General features: G+C 40.1%; 1 protein-coding gene across 1 annotated transcript; it reads left to right on the top strand.

The window, feature by feature from the left end:
• Positions 1-268: 268 nt before the first annotated feature.
• gata4 (GATA binding protein 4) lies at positions 269-20,532 on the top strand. The gene is made up of 6 exons (XM_064339278.1): positions 269-1,116; positions 8,451-8,617; positions 8,763-8,888; positions 16,396-16,477; positions 19,401-19,531; positions 19,862-20,532. Exons 1-6 carry the CDS (start codon positions 585-587, stop codon positions 19,985-19,987), a joined length of 1,164 nt encoding a protein of 387 aa, XP_064195348.1. The 5' UTR covers positions 269-584; the 3' UTR covers positions 19,988-20,532.
• Positions 20,533-20,761: the final 229 nt, after the last annotated feature.

Raw genomic sequence — 20,761 nt, 5'->3', positions numbered from 1 at the left:
CGCTCCCAGAAAGGTGGCCATTGCACATGTATAATACATATAAACTTTATAAGATAATGAATCCTATATATCTTGTAAAACATACAGTTCAACGGAGTAGAATATAGCCCACAGCTCAATCCGTTCATATTAGATAGTTTCTGTTTAATTATTCACTGCTTCTATTTTAGACCCGATACCAGAACAAAATGTGAATGACAACTAGGCTACATGATGATCTTTAGGTAAAGGAGAGAGAAAATCTTGGTTGAGAGAGAGAGAGAGAGAGAGAGAGAGCACGCGCATAGAACAGCACAGCGCAAAAACTAGACAGCTGGGATTTGACAACCGCTTAGTTCTTGCAGACCCCTCGTCCCTATGATGTCTGATTCGTTTTTTTTGTTTCTGTTGTTCAGTTGCAAACTGAGTTTTGTTTTTAACACGTTGAGAACATAGAGCGCAGAAACGGAGATGGCTTCTTTTCATGGATAACAAGGTGAAGTAGAACTGTTCCACTGGAATACAAGTGGACCTTCACAAGAGACCCTAGAAAGTAACTTCGCAGTCGCCGAGTCGATACGAATGGTCACCTCTCAGACTCGGATATGTACCAAGGCTTAACAATGACAGCAAATCATGGACCCCCGTCTTATGAGCCGAGCTTTATTCACAATGCTACTGCTACCTCGCCAGTATACGTACCAACGACTCGGGTTGCACCCATGATCCCAGCCTTGCCATACCTCCAAACGCACGCAGCGTCCCAGCAGAGTAGTCCGGTGTCGAGTCACTCTGCTTGGGCCCAACCCGGCACAGAATCGGTTCCCTCGTACAACACAGGCAACGCGCACCACTCTCCAGTATCATCCCGCTTCACATTTTCAACGAGCCCCCCTCTATCCGCCGGCGTCTCCTCTGTCCGGGAGACAGCAACTTACACCAATCCTCTGAACATCTCCAGCAATGGTAGGGAACATTACGGAACAAGAGGACTCGGCGGATCTTATCACAGCCCATACCCAGCATATATGGGTCCAAACATGGGGGTCACCTGGGCCACAGCCCCCTTTGACAGCTCAGTATTGCATAGTCTGCAACCTGGAGGACCGACAAGCGCAACCAGGCACCCGAATATAGGTAAGAGCTGGATTAAAAATAAACGATTGGCGTATCAGGTTTACAAAAGTAAAATATAACACCACCAATACATTGTTTTATCTGTATTGGAAACAGTTACAAACGTGATATCAGGTTAACAGTTTCATTGATAACTTGGCTACCTATATTAGCATGACCAATTGTATTAATCAGTAGACTATGGTCTACAGTGAAACATTCTGGATGTTCCCTCTTGAAATGTTTTATTGTATTTATTTTATTTTATCGAAACAGATTAGCGCTTTTATATCAGTATATGTGCTATTTTTAACGGTTTATTTCAAGAAGTTGTCGAGCAATGCAAACGCAATGGGCGCAGGGTGCTTCATTATCGCACATTTCGGTTATAGGCTAAGTAGACAAAGGTGATAGGAGTCTAGCTAAACCAAACTTAATTTTTGGTAATATTACAAGACAACATTGCACCATACTATAGGCCTAATGGAAACCAATGTCTTGGAAATGGCAGCCAACATGTTAGTATATTTTACTCGTTTAATTACCTATGAGTGATTTTAGTACAAGCTAGAACATGGAGGGCGAAGCCATTTGACGGAAGGCAACTACTTCCTGCAAATGAACAAGTATTGAGAGGTAGTCTACTATTTTGACAGTTAATGTGGCAGCCACCTCATTCTTAACAAAACGTAACACTTTCAATATATTACACGTGTCCAGTTAAATTGTAAATTAAAAACGTTTAGGCCGAGCAGGCGTAGTTTGATGATTGAAATCAAAAGTTTCCCACTTTTTTGTTATCGAGAAATGTGACCTTGTTCTACTATATTGGATATAGTTTAGAATCTGATTACCGTTGTCTTGTTTTTACATATAACAGTCATTAAATATTCAAATTGTAAACCACAAGTCTATATGGCGACACTATTGCCAGTTAAAATATGACCCAGATTAATATGCTATTCAAACATGTTTTCCTTTTGCATATTCTCAGAAAAGAGCAGCCTTGACCAAATATTTCGAAGTAGTCCATTCATTTTAGATTTTGTATGCGGTATGACTATCATTTGTGGTTTGGAAATGGTTATCAAATGGCAGGGACTATCAATAGGTTTAAAATAGCCTACTTGTAGGCGGTAGGCTTCCATACATTTGAATTGCTTGCATTTTATTATTTAATTATATTTTTCAAAAATGAATTACTTGAACAAGCATTAAACGCGTTCACTTGCACAATCACAGTACTGGTGGCCACCGATTTCAGTCAGTCATTTAAAAAAATGATCTGACATATGATCTGACAAATTTCGGTCAAACACGTAATATGTACAGTCACTGAGCTTATATATATAGTGTAAAGCCTAGCTTACTGCAGAGCTTTTAAACCTGTTGAGCTCTGTTGGGGAAATAATACTAGTGTCAATTATAATATCAAAATTACTCTTATTTTTATAAAACCATGGACCGTTTTCCACTAAATAAATGAATAAGGAGAGGACGATTGAACATGATGAAAAAATTTCACGTCAGTGAAAAATAATAGGCTTAAGACCTACTGTTCATCCAAGGCGGTCCCTTTTATCTATAGTCTATTTGAAACTTTAGAATCAACGTTCATTAAATTAATTAAAAATTATATGTTTGTGTGTGTGTGTGTGTATGCGCTGTTTTAAACAGAATAGATTTTTTTTTGTAGTTGGACATTATACACAGACATCGCGTAATTTATTGACAGAATTCACGGCGTTAAAATAAAACACAACATGAAATCCGTTTTATCTTTTAAGAAGGCTAATAAAGTAGCTATGAGCATTTAAACGTATGTGGACCTTTTGGTAACGTGACAATTCATACTGCCGCTGCTACTTGCCTACTACTACTACTACTACTACTACTACTAATAATAATAATAATCTATATGCAAGACGAATAATGAGGTTTCCACATGTACAACATGATGTAGTTACAATCCTTCTCATTGTACTGCGTTGTATAAAATATACTATAACAAATCCAAAGTAGGGTAATATTTTTATTTTATTTTATTTTGCATATGAAAAAATCTTATCGGTAATAAGAATGTAATCAGAAAATAGTCTAGAAAAATTAGGTTTATTTATTTTCAGCACGTGATGTCTTTCTAGTGTCTTATCGGACCGTGTAGCCACACAATAGCAGGCAAGACGCAATCAACTGTTAAAATATTAACCTAGGAGGGAAAATAAGGGGAATAATTAGTTATTTCCTGTCAACAGAAACGTTCTAATATAGATGTATCTTGATGTGATCTTATTTCGTTGTAAAAAAAAAATGTTTGCCTAGTGATTAGTCTGTCGTAAGTTCATTTTTGCACAGTTTATCCACGTACAACAGTGCTGAGCCATTTGAAAACCTTGCTTTTCGTAAGGTTCTTAATCTATATGGGGACTTTTGGTATCTAGGATTAAGTTCACAGGACACGTATAAACTTATATTTTTCTTATAGAAATCTGTCCACGTAAACTGTCCCGTAGTATATAGAAAAATGGGTCATTTATACTAAAAAAAGAGGTATATCCTTCTGAATTATGACCATGTAAAATATTTTAATCGAGCCCGGGTATATGTTCGCAAATGATGCACGGTCATGTATTCATAAATTAAAGTTTATTTCAACTGAGACATTGTACATGTATGTTTACAATGGTCATGCATTTGTAAATTTAAGTATGGTGTTAATTTTCTATAGCACAGAAACATGATCCTTGTATTGTGATAGAAAAATGGGTGATAAAAGCACGTTGCAGTGAAGACTTACACTAGTAAATATTTCAGTAGTAAATATTTCAAAAATATTATTTATTTTTATAGAATGTCCTTTGTAATATAGGTTTCAGCAAAGAATATGGTTCTTAAGATTAAGAGCAGTGACTCCCTGAAGGGGACAAAAGGCACTGCTGTTTCTTATGAGGAAATGTTACTAGTATCATATATCCTCTTCATACAATGTGTAAAATAATGTTTTAAAATAATATTCAAAATGGTGAAATGAGTTCACCATAGTTGTCTGCAATTACGTGCATGGTTAAGTTATTTTTAATGCACTGTGGTGAGGCATTTACTTAAACTCTTAGCAAATGCATTTCTAGCTTATCGATTGCTAGAATAAGTAACTCACTTGACCTGCCCAGCAGTTTAAATGGGTCATGCAGGCAATATATGAAATACATAGGCAGCCCTCCAAGCAACATTAAAAACCTCTTATGAGCCATAGCCATATGAGTGACAGCAAGATATATGATTGAGGGCTTAATAGGGTGCAAGGTATGTTTTGAATGTTGTAGAATTCATTGGACCAGAGAGCAACTGGAAGCATACTTTTAAAGATATTTCTTTTTAAATTTATATGTTTTTGCTTGTACTGAATGGGCCATCTTAATTGACATATAGACCAGCTGGACTGTGGTCCTCTTAGTAGACACATACTGTTGGGTGGCAGTGTAACATGATGGGTAAGGAACTGGGCTCGTGACCTAAAGGTCATAGATTTGATTCACTGCTGTTTTACCCTTGAGCATGGTACTCAACCTGCTTCAGTATATATCCAGCTGTATAAATGGATGCAATGTAAATGCTATGTAACAAAGTTGTGTAAGTCGCTCTGGGTAAGAGTGTCTGCTAAATGTCTGTAATGTAATGGCAAAAGTTCTCAGATTTATTGGCAGGCCTGGATATAGATTAACTACAATATTTATAAGGTAGATCATGTTCAGTACAATTCAGTTTTATTTGTTGTTTTTCTATTTTTTTTTTTTTTAAGACCCTGTCACAAAGGTGCTTTACGGGAAAATAGGAAAATTTCAGAAGACCAGACCTTAAACTGCCACAAAGAACAGTGGTTAAAAGTAATACTCCACAGTGAGAAAAATTATTAGAATTGCTGCATAAAACTGTCATGTTTAGAATATGGACTGGCTAATTGGATCCTAAATCAGTGGGTTAGAATGATGGGCCTCATGAAAAGAAGTTTCCTCAACAATGTTTATGCCGTGACTAGCCCTTGTAATATCCTTTGGCTGGATGGGTCAGTCAGCCCAAGTGCTTGTGTCACCTTAGCAGTCAACCTTTCGTCCCCCACATTTGTGTACATGACTCTACAGAGAAGTGGTTTTTCAAAGATAGAATGTCCATTTTCTTTAGATTTTCATCAAACCAAATGATATTAATTTGCAATGGTGCTGATGATGTTTTCCAGAATTACATTCACAGATAAAAATATGATGCAGGCAATGTGTCTACAATGCTCCTGATTCTGTAACTGAATTCAGTTCAACAAAGGATGCCCCATAACCTCACATACAAAATACAGATTTTTTTTAATCCAGTCCAAAAGCACAAGAAAAAAATTGTTTATTTAAAGATAAAATGGTTTTCCATTTGTACCAAATTTAACTCTAATCCTCTGCCTGTGATTCCGAAGCCAGCAAATCATTTTGTGGACCAATGTAAAACTGCTGCACTGTGGAGTGTGAAGAATCCCTGACCACTTGCTATCCCAGCCCGGCCTAATGCACATAACAACACTGTCCCTGCAGAACTTGGCCTGCTGGCCTCTAAACTGAGTTCTTTTGTCACCGGGTAAATCTGGAGCCTGCTTAAACAGACACACAAAAGCATTTTTACAAGATTGTTATAGTGCTGGTGATGTGTTCAGTGTATGACAAATAACTTTTTTTGTCTTTGCTTTTAGAAATCAGTATTTGCTCACTTTGGGGCATTTAGCTTTTATTTAGATTATCTAATTCACATGGATTGTTTATGCCAATAAAGCAATGCTAACTTTAATTGAACAGTAGCCTACAGTATGTTGTGTTTTTCAGTCACTTGTGTGTCATGCAGCTCTGTATTCTGTTAAGGATAGGACTTCCTGCCAAACTCAGGAAGTTTATTCAGATAATAGAAATAATATGTTTTCATCTGTACCAAAAATAAAACCCTGGATAGTGTTAAAATACTTTCTTATATTCCAGCCACAATATGGGGTCTAAATATTTAGAAGCCAAACCCCCCTATACCCCCCCCCCCCCTTATCCCACACACACACTTTTCTGGGTCATTGTAGATTTTTAACCACAACACAATTCCTTTCATTCCAAAGGAGAACAGTTCACTGTCTCTAATGCACTGATAAGCCAATTTCAGAAATGCCAGATTTCGATTCCTTGTAAGCCAGACTGCACAGAACATGTGGTTTTGACAAGGTTCTGTTGAGATCTGTGGCCCTCGTTGACCTTCTTTGCCTTACTGTGAAACCGCAAATGTAATTGTGCAATTTGTATTATTTTAAAGCATCAATATTACATGTAATACAGTGATTACTGATATAGGGTGTTCTTTCATATTTTATTTACAAGTGACTTATATTTTAAATGAAAGCACTGGCCTCTAAAAGGACTGTAAATCTCTATTCCTTCATTGTAGATGCTCATTCATCTTTAATGAAATGGGAGATGTACCTGTACTGTACATACTTAGGTCCCAAAGTCATTTTTCATTAATAAAAAATGGAAAAATGAAATCAAACAGTTTGATTGAACTAGTTTTGTGGAATAGAATACCAGAGTATTTTCTTTGGCGGCTGTCCAAATTACTTTACATTATTAATGCTGATCATGGTTACTTTACCATTGACCTTGAAAAAGTCACTGTCTGACTTCTGTACTTCAGCATACACACATTATTTGCAAGACTCTGCTGAATTTGAAGGAAACAAGTTCTGTCAGACCAGGCTGTACACTGGAGACTGGAGAGTAAGGCTTCATGACCTCCGAACTGGATGGAGCTATGATTCGTTGTTTGCTTTGAACCAATTGTACTAATTTACTGTGGAGGGCAAAACTATGAGTTAATCTGAGTCTGTGATTGGCAGTATGTGGAGCTTCATCTATCATACTGTATGGTTCATGAAGCCATTGTCTCCCTGACTATCATTACTTTTCACTGTCCATATCCCCACCAGCAGAACTCATTCATGGCTTCCTTCTTGTAATGTCTCTCTACCCTGATTTTCTTTCAATTAGACATACTGTCCTGTTGTCTAAAAGTGGACTGGCTGGCTGTGCTGAAATTATAATGATTAGAATTTATTTATGTTACTCTCATACTCGTTTTTTTAATTTAAAGTAAGGAATCTACTATAATCTATTATATGATCTTCAGATCATAATACTTGAGAAAGAAATGTTTAAATGCTTTTTAAAAATATATAGTAAGGGACTAGTGTAAAAAACTCCTTACCCAGACACTTCACGGGGACTGGCCCAAAATAAGGAACACTAGAGCACACCAACACTTAGCTGGTTTGAAGCATGTTTGGCATCTTCTTTAATATATTAAGGGACCTTTGAGTGACTGAATTGTTTGACCTCAGACCTGAAGAATGCATGCCTTTTTCTCTCTTCTTGTGTTTTGTGAATTAATGAATAAAAAATGTTCTGCCCAAGGAGTTTCTCATTTTGCTCACCAACTCATCACTTGCTAAGGGAGAAGCCGTCAGACAGAGGCCAAAAGTATGGCATTGACAGTCAAACACCACCACCTCTTGGCCAGAAGGGGCAGCTGACCTTTGCATTAGCTCAGGCCTTATTGTTACCTTTATTGTGGTTAGCTATGTGTTGTAGTTTGTGCTGAATACAGCAGAACTTGCACAATACTTGGATTTCTTCAGCTGCCATCAATGTTAGATTTTGTGTATTTGGTCCAGGTGAACAGTGCTGTATAGTCAGTTGATATCATCAATCTCTCTTTCAATATTGAAAATCACAATCATTAATCTGCATATTATACACACATTCACTCTCACACACACGCACACACACACACAGACAAACACAAACACGTATAAAATTTCAGAATAAAATTTGTAAAATCTTTCGTACTATAGTACAATAGTATTGTATAGTATTGCATTTTTTTCAGTTTTTATTCAGTACAGTAACTCTTGCATGATAAGGCAGTGCATACCTTGCCAATTCAGTCTTTCCTTCCCTGCACCATGCTGAGGCCAATTGTATTCCACCTTGCAGCTACAGTAAAAACTAACAGTGTTAGAATGTGATTTCCAATTACTTATGGAGATGGAGTATATGTTCTTTGTATGTCTATTTGTTGGAAGTAACATGACCTTAGAACCAACCGAAAAGTTTTATTTGAAAGCACTTTTATTATTTATGTTTTATGTTGATCTCACTCTTGTCATGATCTCACATTTAACTTGAATGAAGTTGACAAGAGATGAATGTCATAGATGAATTATGACCTGATCCCCCCCCCTTCTCTCTTTCTTGCTCTCTCTCTCCCTCTCTCTCCCCCTATAGAGCTGTTTGATGACTTTGCGGAGGGCCGTGAGTGTGTGAACTGTGGGGCCATGTCCACACCATTGTGGAGGCGGGATGGGACCGGACACTACTTGTGCAATGCCTGTGGGCTGTATCACAAGATGAATGGCATTAATCGACCCCTCATAAAGCCGCAAAGACGCCTGGTATGTGTGTGTCTCCAATAGGCGCATTAATGTAAATGGACATGGTTAGTAAAAATAAGTGTATAGAAAGCATGTAACATTTTAATGCTTTCTCACTTCTCTGTCACTTCTCTGACCTGTCACTCTCCTTCACTCACTCATCCAGTCAGCCTCAAGGAGGGTGGGTCTGTCCTGCACCAACTGTCACACCACCACCACCACGCTGTGGCGCCGTAATGCTGAGGGGGAGCCTGTGTGCAATGCCTGCGGTCTATACATGAAACTTCATGGGGTAAGAGAGAGAACATTGTGAACCTTGTCACAGGAAAAAGATGGTAAATGATATGAGAAAATGGAAAGTTTCCAGACTCGCCAGCCAGGGAAATTGCAGGACATGTGTTGAGGCCAAACAATTGTAATACATGAATATTTCGCTGAAAATCACCAGTCTGTTCGTCAGTCATATAAAAAGGTGCAACAATATGAACAACAATCTAGCTTGCTGCTTGCTGAGTTTAACACAGGTTGATCACATGGGTTTATTAACCCTACCTATGCTAAATATAATACTGCATTCCTTAACTCATTTTGTCCTAATAATGGTCAATTATTTATTTCCCTTTTGCACCCAGTACTGCATCTAACTTCATGTTATAAGATTATGTATTGACTGTTATTGTCGGTTGTGACCCTGATGACTTAGCATCAGTATGGCACTTACATAAGATTCTTTGGATATGACTATCTACAAAATGCCTAAATTTAAATTTAAAATTTTTTTTAAAATTTTAAATTGTACTTGAATTTGCTATGCAAAATGAAAGCTCACTTGTGGTTAGATTGACTTGCGTTAAACTCAGCAAGCAGCAATCTAGATTGTTTTTTCTTCTGACCAGCAGAGGGCACACATTCACCCTTATTACTAAACTAAGGACTTTGCAATACTCATTAAAGGCATACTGGCCTTGCTGTGGTCCTGTGCTTACAATCAAATAAGGGTGTTTTCACACCTGCGCTTTTTAGTCCGGTTAAATCGGATTCTGGTTTGTTTTCCCCTTGGGGTGGACTATATGATGAGTTCTTTCCAGTGGTCCACCCCCCATTTCTCTCTCGCCAGGTCCTTGTTCTTTCGAAAGTCCACCAAAATGCCGTCCTGGAGGAGGTTTTGAATTCTCCTCCGGAGAGTGACCAGGTCCACAGTTGTTTTCTGGTAGACCTTGATGTTCCTCGTCTCCCACAGGACCTGCTTGATGGTATTGACGATCCCCCACTGACGCTTTAGCTCCGTGGTCTTGAGTCCCTCTCGGGGACCGTAGAGGACGCTCTCAGCACTCCCAGAACAGGTGGTAAATGTGTTCCGAGTCAGTGCAACCGTGGGGGCAGCGTTCAGTGAGGGCTAAGTGCCTGCGGTACATGAAAACTCTTGTGGGGAGACACCTGTGAGCTGTCATCCAGGCAATGTCTTTTTGTTTATTTGTCAGACACTTGTGTGTCACATTTGCCCAGATGACTTACGGGTCCCGGGCCGCCCCTGACCTCGGGAGCATGACTATTTCCTTGGATCTTAAATGAGCCATAATGATTTTATAGCTCCACGTGGTCAGGCCAGCCCTGGGCAATCCCGTCCCGAAACCAAAGTCCTTCAGGGCCTGATAGACATAGGGGGGGTCCCAGCTGTATGGTACGGTTAGGTCCAGCACACCCAGGCCCATTGCCCTTAGGAAGGGGGTGGCATAGTACCTAGCAAAGGCACCAGAGGCCTTTCCCACCTTCCCAGCATTCTGGACCAGGGCGGCTAGACCTTGCACCATAATAAAATTTTGACTATGTCCGGGACCCCCCGCCCCCTATTCCTCTCCTCTTTGAGGAGGGTGGCTCTGCTCAGTTTTTCCATTTTGCTCCCCCAGACAAAGCGAAAGGCCAGCCTAGCAATTTGCTTGCTGGTGGCCTTGTCTGGGGGAAACACCCTCCCCACATAGAGAAGAATGGGCAGGACAGTTGCCTTCAGGACAAGGATCTTACCTGCCCTGGTCAGGGGCCGCGCACTCCAGCTCCGGGTTTTGTTTTGGACGTGGTGTAGGGCTCCCTCCCAGCTCATTCGCCCTCCTCCGTCAGCCTCAAAGGTCACCCCCAAGAGCTTGATGGTATCTCTGCGCACAGGGAAGGAAACGGTTAGAGGCTCACTATAATAGGGAGACTGAAACAGTTCACTCTTGTCCCTGTTGACCAGGGCGCCAGTGGCCGCACAGAAGTCGTCCAACACCTTGGTGGCACAAGCGATGGAGGGACTATCTGTGGCGACGATGGTGATGTCGTCCATGTACGCCATCACCTTTAGCCGCTCTCCCCTAGCCCCCGGCAGTGGGTAACCCGCCACTCCGGGGCTGGCCCTGATGGCCTGGAAAAACGGTTCCAGGTAGATGACGTACAGGAGAGATGCTAGAGGGCACCCCTGCCTGACGCCAGACCTGATGGCAAATGGGTCAGAGGGCTGCCGGTTGACAACCACTCTGCCCGTTATGTCAGTCAGGCAGATCTTCGTCCAGCACCGGAGGGGGCCAGGAATGTTCATTCTCTCCAGCACTCTCTCCAAGCACACATGACTCACCCGGTCAAATGCCTTCTCTTGGTCGAGACTGAGAAGGTGGGACCGCCGCTCCCCGGAGTGGATAATTAAATCCCTCACGAGGAGCAGGTTGTCATTAATGGACTTCCCCTGCACGTTGCAGGTCTGGTCCAGTCCGATCACCGATGTTATCAGGCTCTGGAACCTCCTCATCAGCGCCTTCCCCATGATCTTATAGTGGACTGAGAGGAGGTTGATCGGCTGCCAGTTGCGGAGGTCCTTCAGGTCCCCCTTCTTTGGGACAAGAGCTACTGAGCTCTGTCTCAGTGAGGCCCCCAGCCGCCCCTCCCTGTACGCCGCTCTAAAGACTTCAGCCACGTCCTCCTTCAGGAAATCCCAGTAAGTTTGGTAGAACTCGGCTGGGATTCTGTCAGGACCCAGAGCTTTGTGCTGATTGAGGGAGAGCACGGCCTGGGTGAGCTCTTCGGTGCTCAACTCTGACTCCATCTGCTCATCACCCAGACGTCTTTCAAGGCGGCCAGGGAGGTGTCCATAGGCAAGTGTGAACACATTAATCGCTCACAGGTGCGAACCAAAACAACCGCACCGAGACCCTTGAGAGGAGGTGGTCTCGGTCCGGTCCCAAAAGAACTCTGGAGTGGTTTGTTTGTGGTGGGAACGTGATCCGACCTTGATCCGACCCAACTACCAGGTGTATCCCGCAGATTTTAGCTGAACGGCTCCTGTAGCTGTTTTATTATATTTTATTTACATTAGCTCCTTTGTTCTGCTCAGTCGTCTGAAAGCAGCACGTCTTCTTTGCAAAGTGTGAAGCAGTATAGTATTTTCAAGACGTTTCCTCAAAGTGCATTCGGCATTCTGCTGGTAGTTTTGCCTGGTATATTTCCCAGATAATTACCACAGTTATGAGCAAATGCCAACTCTGCTGTTGCTCCATGTTAAATTGCATAGCAATGTTTCTCTCACAGAAATATGCACCAGAACTCAGGACCATCTTCCTGTATTTACTTTCTTGCTCCCGCCCCAGACACATCTGACCAATAAGCAGAGTGAACGTTCTCACGTGGTTTATAGTGATGCATTTTGGTTCGCTTGGATTTTTTTGAAAAGAAACCAAACCAAGGGGAAAACTACGGTGGCTCTGAAGTGCAAAACACAAAAACAATTAGAAAACGCAAAAACAAAAACTTTCGGCCCTGAGGTGCAGATGCAACATAAGAAAACAAAAAGAAAACGCAAAAACAAAAAGGAGTGGTCCTGAGGTGCAGATGCAACATACAAAAACAAAAAGGAGTGGTCCTGAGGTGCAGATGCAACATACAAAAACAAAAATGTGCAGCCCTGAAGTGCAAAACACAAATACAAAAAGAAAATTCAAAAACAAAAAAGAGCAGCCCTGAGGTGCAAAACATAAACATACAAAAACTAGCAGCCCTGAGGTGCAGATGCAACATAAAAAAAAAAAAAAACTAGTAGCCCCGAAGTGCAACAGTGCACTTCGGGGCTACTAGTTTTTGTATGTTTGTTTTTGGCACTTCAGGGCCGCTCCTTTTTGTTTTTGTATTTTTTTTTTTTGTATTTGTGTTTTGCACTTCAGGGCTGCATGTTTTTGTTTTTGTATGTTGCATCTGCACCTCAGGACCACTCCTTTTTGTTTTTGTATGTTGCATCTGCACCTCAGGGCCGAGAGTTTTTGTTTTTGCGTTTTCTTTTTGTTCTTGTGTTTTGTACTTCAGAGCCACCGTAGAAAACGCTCCAAGTTTACAAACTCATCAACTGATTCGGATCAGAACAAACAAACTAAATTCCATTATGTTGAACGTAATAGTGGTTTTATCATTGGGACTTTTATTTTTCAATTTTAGACCCTTGAAAACATTGTCGCTGGCTTCACATTGCAGGTACCTTTACTTACAGGTCCAACAGCAAACAAGCCAACTTATCCCCTTGGTGAACTTCAGCTGACACCATTGAGGAAAAGCAATTACAACTATAACTCTAGCTCATGAATGAGCCCAATCGGCCTAGCATTGTTGTTTTATAACCTGAACAAGAACATGTTTTCAACGTACAAAAAAAAGCGGCAAAGCTAATGGCTAACAGAGTGAGCTGTAGGCTACGTACGCAAGTTTGGAGAGCGTGAGCCCCAAATTTATCACATAATTCGGGATGAGCAGCTCAGCGGAACTGGGAGTAAAAATGCAAAATGCTGCCACTGCCAGAAACCCAATACAAATCCCCTTGAAAAGAACTTCATGAACTCACTCATTTGACAGGCATCTGTCAAGCCTTCATTTACAAAATTATCAGCAATCTCCTTCAATTTCAACTCCTAAATTCTGTTGCTCTTGATAGAAAGTAGCCTATAGCAAGTCCACTCAGTCTGTCCTGTCTGATGCTGCTCGTCAGGTAGTTCTTGATTAACTGTAATTTGAAAAAGGATTAATTCATTTAAACAGTGCTCTGCTGTTGCCACTGTGACAGGCAATGTCATAACCGGAGGATGCAATAAGCATTTTCGCAGTGTTGACGATCTCTGTTTTGAAACTTGGCCTGAATGACAGCAGTTAATCAAGGAAAGTTATTGATATATAGTGAGACGGACCTTTTGATACGGTTGAGCTGTCGGTTTGGCGATTGCTTTGTTAAAAAGCCTTCCAACTCTGGCAACTTGTCTACCCTTCTCTCCTTGTTTGTTTTCTGTTTTCTATTCTGAGATTCACCTTTTGTGTTTATTAGGTTTATAAAGAATTTTGATACGCTTAGGTGTAGCTAGGACTCCTCTTTTCTCTCTTCCTCAGTAAGATGGCCTTACAGATTGACCGGCAAGACTATAGCAATCTTTGCATATCAGAAAATAACAGTAGTACCAAAGAAATGACCACAGATTGTTTAATTGAATAGTTTAAACAAAATGTTTTCTGCAGAATGGGCATATAGATTAAGTTTGACATGATCACAGACTATTGAACAGTGAAAGCTTATTAACCGTGACCGAGATGAGTTTCCTTGTTGAATGATATATAAAGCACATGGCACAGGTATTATTACAGTATTCTCTGATGTTTCATAAGAATCTCAAATGCAATTAAGGGCTTACACGTAAACATAATTTTTTCTTATATTGCTAGTTGTGAAAGTGTTTGTTGTGTTTTTAAATGGAAGTGTTGTTAATGGGCTGTTGACACGTCATACATACTAATTGTTTGTATGTCGGTAGAGAATAGGGCTAGCTAACATTCATTTATAAACGTGGTGTTTTCAGGTAATGTTAGCTACAGTATTCTAGTGAAAAAAGTTGTTAAACAGTAGAAACCCCACAGCGGTCAGCTGTTGTCACTTTTTCAGAAAATCTGTAAATCTGACATCATGAAATGTATATGACTCCCACTTTGTGACTTTTGGTAAACATACGTATTAAACATTCTGATATAATTTGAATGTCAATTTTGCAAAAGTGAATAAAGTTATAAACACCCCTGAACGGCTTTGCAATAAAAATATATTCATCTGTAGTCATGAAATAATACTATGTGGTGTTTGGATGTGAAATTTCAGGAACATAATTAGTTCCCACGAGGATTATACAGTTGAAAAGCAATTGTTTTGAAGTAATGGGAAATTATTAGTTTGTAAATTAGCTTGCCCAACGAATTTAAGATTTGCCTGAGCCTTTGGTGGAATTCAGTCCTGGGTCACGCAGGTCCCATAGGCACGAGTGTTACCAGTGAGTCACGGTCTCCGCAAATTTCTTTGGTTAAAAATATATATGTCGATTTTGCATGCGTATGTAATGTTTTGATTGGCTGGTGTCGCTAAATGTCCAATGGGGAGATGTATTGTGTGTGGGCCTGGAGCATTTGGGATAATGTATTGGCTGGAAAAAGAAGAAGAAGAAGAAGAAGAAGAAGGGAAAAATGCAAAATTCCCTAAGTTTGAGGCTTTATTGTGTGAACGTGTGAAGTTGTTTGTGAATTCTGTCTGTTGACATGAGGTCAGAAGGTACAGAAATGAATGTTTTTAAGGGCTGAGAGTATGTGGTCATTATGGTTATTTCTGTGGGAAACCCTGAAAAGTATCAAACTCTTGGTGCTGTATAGGTATGGGGCATGCCTCCCCACCAAGGCGTAACTTGGCGGGATGGGATGGCATACCTGCCTTCCCAATATTCAATAAAAGGTTGAAATAGTATGCCTTTAAAAAGATTGGCCCTTCATCAGTGGTTTCATTTGTTGGGAAACCACATCTTCTGTGACCCACCCCTTCTTAAAATGTAACCTATTACATGCTTAATTTTTGATTCAGTTTTTTACACACTTCAGCTCGGGCTGTCCATGTAACTGCTCCAGTACTTTTGCAGGTATAAATATCTGTAGAAAGTTATAATATTTTGTCATTTTCAGCTGGTTATTTTTTAATATGCAACATGACTCACTGGTGGTTTCCTACCTACATTTTGAGAAGCACTGCCTTACATTATCATGTATGTGGAGTTCTGCCAGTAATGTTTCATCTCAGTATCATGGGTGGCAGTGTAGTATAATGGGTAAGGAGCTGGTCTTATAACTTAAAGGTTACAGGTTTGATTCCCTGGTGCACTGCAGTTGTACCCTTGAGCGAGGTACTTTGCATTGCTTTAGTATATGTACATTCAGCTGTATAAATGGATGCAATGTAAATGCTATGTAAAAAGTTGTGTAAGTCACTCTGGATAAGAGCATCTACTAAATGCCTGAAATGTAATGTATCAGTTTCTCCGCAAAAGGAAACACATTATGTAATAATTAAATCTAAATTTTTGAAAATGAGAACAAAAATTGTTGATATTACCCAGTATAATTAAGGCCATGCATTTTTGTCTACAATTCAATAGCAGTAAAGTCTCCCTAACAAGACATGTTAAGCAATGCCTAAAAGAATTTAGTGTACACAAATGAAGCCTCAGCTCCACATTATTGTAGCTTACCAGCTTTGGCAGTTTAGCCGAGGAATTGCAGATCAGAAAATACTTTTTGAAAGACACACTTGCAAGTACTAGTGTGCAACCTTCTCTGACTGATGGAGATGTTGCTTTGGTAGAACTGCTTCTACATTTGCAATCAGGAATTTTCAAATTAGTGGTGGGGGTTATTTACTAATTGTGGAAAAATGGTTTCTTTAACTGATATTTTTGTAAAATGACAGGTTCAACCTGTTCTTGTTTCTTTGCAAGGTTCCTCGACCCCTGGCCATGAAGAAGGAGGGCATTCAGACCCGTAAGCGCAAGCCCAAGGCTCCCAACAAGTCAAAATTGGGTGAGTCAGATCACAGCATTGTCTTCCAGTGCCTTGTTGCACCCCAGCAGGTAATTGGTAATTCTCAATTTATCCTCCATGAATCATTCACTTACAAAGATGCGAAAATGCTGATGTTAACATGCATCACACAGAACACCACAGACCCCAAAGCTTGGAGCTTTTGCAGCTGTGAGATCTAGCAGCCATTACGGTGTCTTGTGCACTGCTCTAATGTGGTGGCTGTAATGACAATGTGACAATTCAGACTGATGATGGAACCAGGAAGCGAAACTACTTATTACCCATTGGAATTGTCATCCCATCAATGTCATTATTGTCATCAATTGTTCTTGGAGGATTTTGGAATAGGCCACGTATGCGTATTATGTCTTACATACAGTGCTTTTATTTCCAGTAGGTACCCTTTATATCCAATAGTGCAGTACTTTCCAATAGGTACCCTTTATATTCCCATTTTTATTGTGTGATAAAACAGTCAATTTCTTTACATGTCAACAATATTTAGCATGGTAACATCTGTGAGATTTCCAGGGGTGTTGCCGATTAATTGTAATTGTAGCTAATGCTGAGTACATTTTACTGTCTGATGTTTATGAACCAGGTAAAGCCTACTGCCGGAACATTCATTGTAAAAATTAACTGTCGTCCTACTTAATACTTCTTAGCTACTGTAGCAATGAGGGACTACTTTCTGCCTCCATTCTCTGGAGGCTTTTGCTTGTTGTTGTTATAGTATATTTGAATTTAATGCCTTAATAGAAGAAGACAAGGCATGTCTGACAAGAAACAAGCTGAGGACTGCGATCTGAACTCATTCCTTAACATGGACTGACATTTAGGAGTGAAAACACACCAAGATATTACAAACCCTCAGGCTCTCACTGTAAGCTAATATGAAAGAGGGTGGAGAACACATTAAAGACTGGTGTGGTAAGACAAAAATTTCAGTCTGGTGTATTTCAACTTGACCAACAGTTGAGGCCAAAAGTTTGCATACACCTAGGCTAAAGGTATTCGAATGTTTTTCACAACAGTCTGGAAGATTCCAGAAGTTGATGTAATTGACTTTTTATAAGCTTCTGATTGGCCAATTGTCATAATTGTCCTTGATACCATGGGAAAATCCTAGAGGCCAAGACGTCAGAAAAAAAATTATGGACCTCAATTTTATGCAAATATAAAAATCTTGGGACCACAAAGATACTGCCTTGTTCAGGAAGCAGGCACAAATTAACTTCCAAGGCTGAATGAACTTTGGTCCGAAAGGTTCAACTGAACCCCAAGACAACAACAAAGGAATTGGTGAAGGAGTTGGAGGCATCCGGTAGCAAAATATCTACATCCACCATTAAGAGAATCCTACATCACCATGGCTTGAAAGACTGTCACGCAAGGAAGAAGCAAGACTGGCATAAAAAAGCCAGAATGAAGTTTGCAGGTGATTACCAGGACGAAAACCTAGCCTTTTGGAGGAGTGTTCTCTGGTCAGATGAAACAAAAATTGAACTGTTTAGCCATGATGATCAGTGCTATGTATGGAGGAAAAAAGGAGAGGCTTTTAACCTGAAGAAAACCATCCCAACTCTGAAGCATGGAGGTGGCAGCATCATGTTGTAGGGGTGTTTTGCTGGAAAAGGGACTGGTGCATTTCAGAAAACAGATGGCATCATGAGGAAGGAGGATCATCTAGAAATAACGAAGCAACACTTCAAGACATTAGCTAGAAAGTTAAAACTTGGTCGCAACTGGGTCTTCCAGCAGGACAATGATCCTAAGCACACCTCCAAAGCTGTAACAAAATGGCTTAAAGACAACAAAGTGAAAGTATTAGAGTGGCCATCACAAAGCCCTGATCTGAATCCCACAGAAAATTTGTGGACTGAACTGAAAAAGTGTGTCTGAGCAAGGAGGCCCACAAACCTGACTGAGACCAGTTCTGTTTGGAGGAATCGGCAAAAATTCCAACAAAGTATTGTGAGAAGCTTGTGGAAGGCTACCCCAAGCTTTTGATTCCAGTTAAGCAATTAAAAGGCAATGCCACCAAGTACTAACAAAGTATGTAAACTTTTGACCCCCTGAAAATCTAATATAGTACATAAAAGATTAAATAAATCTGTCTCTTATCTATTATTTTGAAATTACCTCTTATGGAAATAAAGTAGATACCCTAATTGACTTAACACAGGAAATGTATGTTGTTGTGGAGTTGCAAAAAATTGTGTTTGAATGTCTCTATCCTAGGTGTATGTAAACTTTTGATCTCAACTATATACCCTGTAACACCACATTTCTAAATGAAGGTTAGCTAGCCCTGTACATCCTCTACCGACATATAGACAATTAGTAGGTCTGTCGTGAACAATAACCCATTAAAAACACTTATATTTAAAAATATGACTTACAATTTAATTTATTTGTCATCCATGGTAAAGAAAAATTATTGAATGCCTATGTGTTTCTGCAAGAATGTGTGTTTGCGTGCATGCATGTATATGCATTGGAATACAGGTTGTTCAATTGATTGTGATTGATCATAGCTCTTCTTGTGGCAGATCTAGGATCAGGCAGACTCATGCAACTTCTGTGTTAGCTAAATAGAATAATGATTCTAGATCTGTAGATTTGTTCTTTTGTGCACTTGCTTTTCATTTTGTTACATTATTCTCAGTGTTTTTGTAACCACCAGGTGTTGCTGTTGATTTTATTTATTTATTTATTTATTTTGCATTAAACCAGATTTGAGCATTTACAGTATTATTGTCAAATATGTTTTTTCCCCTGATATTTTGTCTTGGTGGCACATGAATTCAGTCCTGGGTCAAGGCCTAGGCTAAATAGGTCTGCAGAAAACCATACAACTGTGCTTTGTTGAATGTAAAGGGAGCCTAAGGGCTATGTCATACTTGGTTTTGTGTGACAGGGACACCTGAAAAAGAGTGCCATCCACCCAGCAGCACTCCTACTAATGGCAGTAAAGCAGATGAGCTGCGGCCAATCAAGACTGAACCTGAGACTACTTCCCTGTACACACACCACAGTGCACATCCACAGGTCAGTTGAGGTATCTTTGAGTACTTTTTAACCCCCCACCCCCCCAAAACACTCATGACGTCAATACATGAAAGTAAAAGTAGCTACTTGGGAAATGTAACTTTCTGATGTGGCAAAATATTCTTTGTTACTTTTAGCAAAAAATCTCTAGGTCTACTAACAAGCTCACTAAATTGGCAACATTAGTTCCCATTTGCACCTAATCAAGCATGCTGTAGTAGCAGGGATTGATGGTTTGGTGCTGTGGGAAATTTTGTGATGCGTGATGAAGTTAATCACTAGTTGAAAGTTTGCAGTAAAATGCTCTACTTTGCCTCTGCATCCCTTCAGGTCTCATCTGTCCCAGCCTACATGAGTGTACATGGAAGTGGTGCGTGTCTCAAGCTGTCCCCTGGTAGCCTCCCACCTCCTTCTAGCTCCAAGGGAGAGCCTTGGAACAGCCTGATCCTGGCCTAGAGACGCCGCTCTATCATTGGCGTGCACAACAAGGGATGATTTATTTACGAATTTCATGCTTCTGTTATACTTATTTACATTACATTTATTTGGCAGACGCTTTTATCCAAAGCGACATACAAAAGTGCAATTTGATCTGATGTTCTTGATAAGAGCATGAACTGCAGATTCAACCTTGGTGAGAACATGTTTACTGTGATCTAATAGAGGAGTGAACCAGAATTGGTGTGTACAGCTGTTCAGAGCATGAATGGAGAATAACCGACCAGCCTACACAGCGGCCTTCCAAGACTGAAGTTGTGCTCCCCTGTTGTATTACCTTGGATTTTCTCTCTGTGCTGCAGTTGAAACCCATACTTGTATAACCATATAAACTTTGACCCGAGGTCACACTTTCAGGCTCCATCCTCCTAAGACTTTTTCAGTAGAGCTGTCTGCTTTGAACTGCTCACAGACAGCCCCTTGTTAGCTTAGCAAAAAATGTCGATTTGTCGTTATCCATTTGTTTCCAAATATCATTTTCTTATGAATAGTGTCTTTCCAAATTGCTGTACTTGTATTTTTGTTGCTTTTTGTTGTTGTTATAGTATATTTGAATTCCATGCCTTTATTGAAAGAAAGAAAACGAGGCATGTTTGACATGAAACAAGCTGTGGACTACAATATGACCTCATTCCTTAACATGAACAGACATTTAGGAATGAACACACACCAGGATATTACAAACCCTGAGGCTCTCACTGTAAGCTAATGTGAAAGAGGGAGGAGAACACA

This window comes from Anguilla rostrata, chromosome 6 (genome assembly GCF_018555375.3).
Source record: "Anguilla rostrata isolate EN2019 chromosome 6, ASM1855537v3, whole genome shotgun sequence".
Classification (NCBI taxonomy): Eukaryota; Metazoa; Chordata; class Actinopteri; order Anguilliformes; family Anguillidae; genus Anguilla; species Anguilla rostrata.
This window is presented reverse-complemented; position numbering and strand designations above follow the sequence as displayed.

Bases quoted from the DNA above. Each gene is read 5' to 3' on its own strand.
- gata4 (XM_064339278.1), top strand. From the start codon at position 585: ATGTACCAAGGCTTAACAATGACAGCAAATCATGGACCCCCGTCTTAT. The intron at 1,117-8,450 runs GTAAGAGCTGGA...CTCCCCCTATAG, and splicing joins AACCAGGCACCCGAATATAG to AGCTGTTTGATGACTTTGCG. The intron at 8,618-8,762 runs GTATGTGTGTGT...TCACTCATCCAG, and splicing joins TAAAGCCGCAAAGACGCCTG to TCAGCCTCAAGGAGGGTGGG.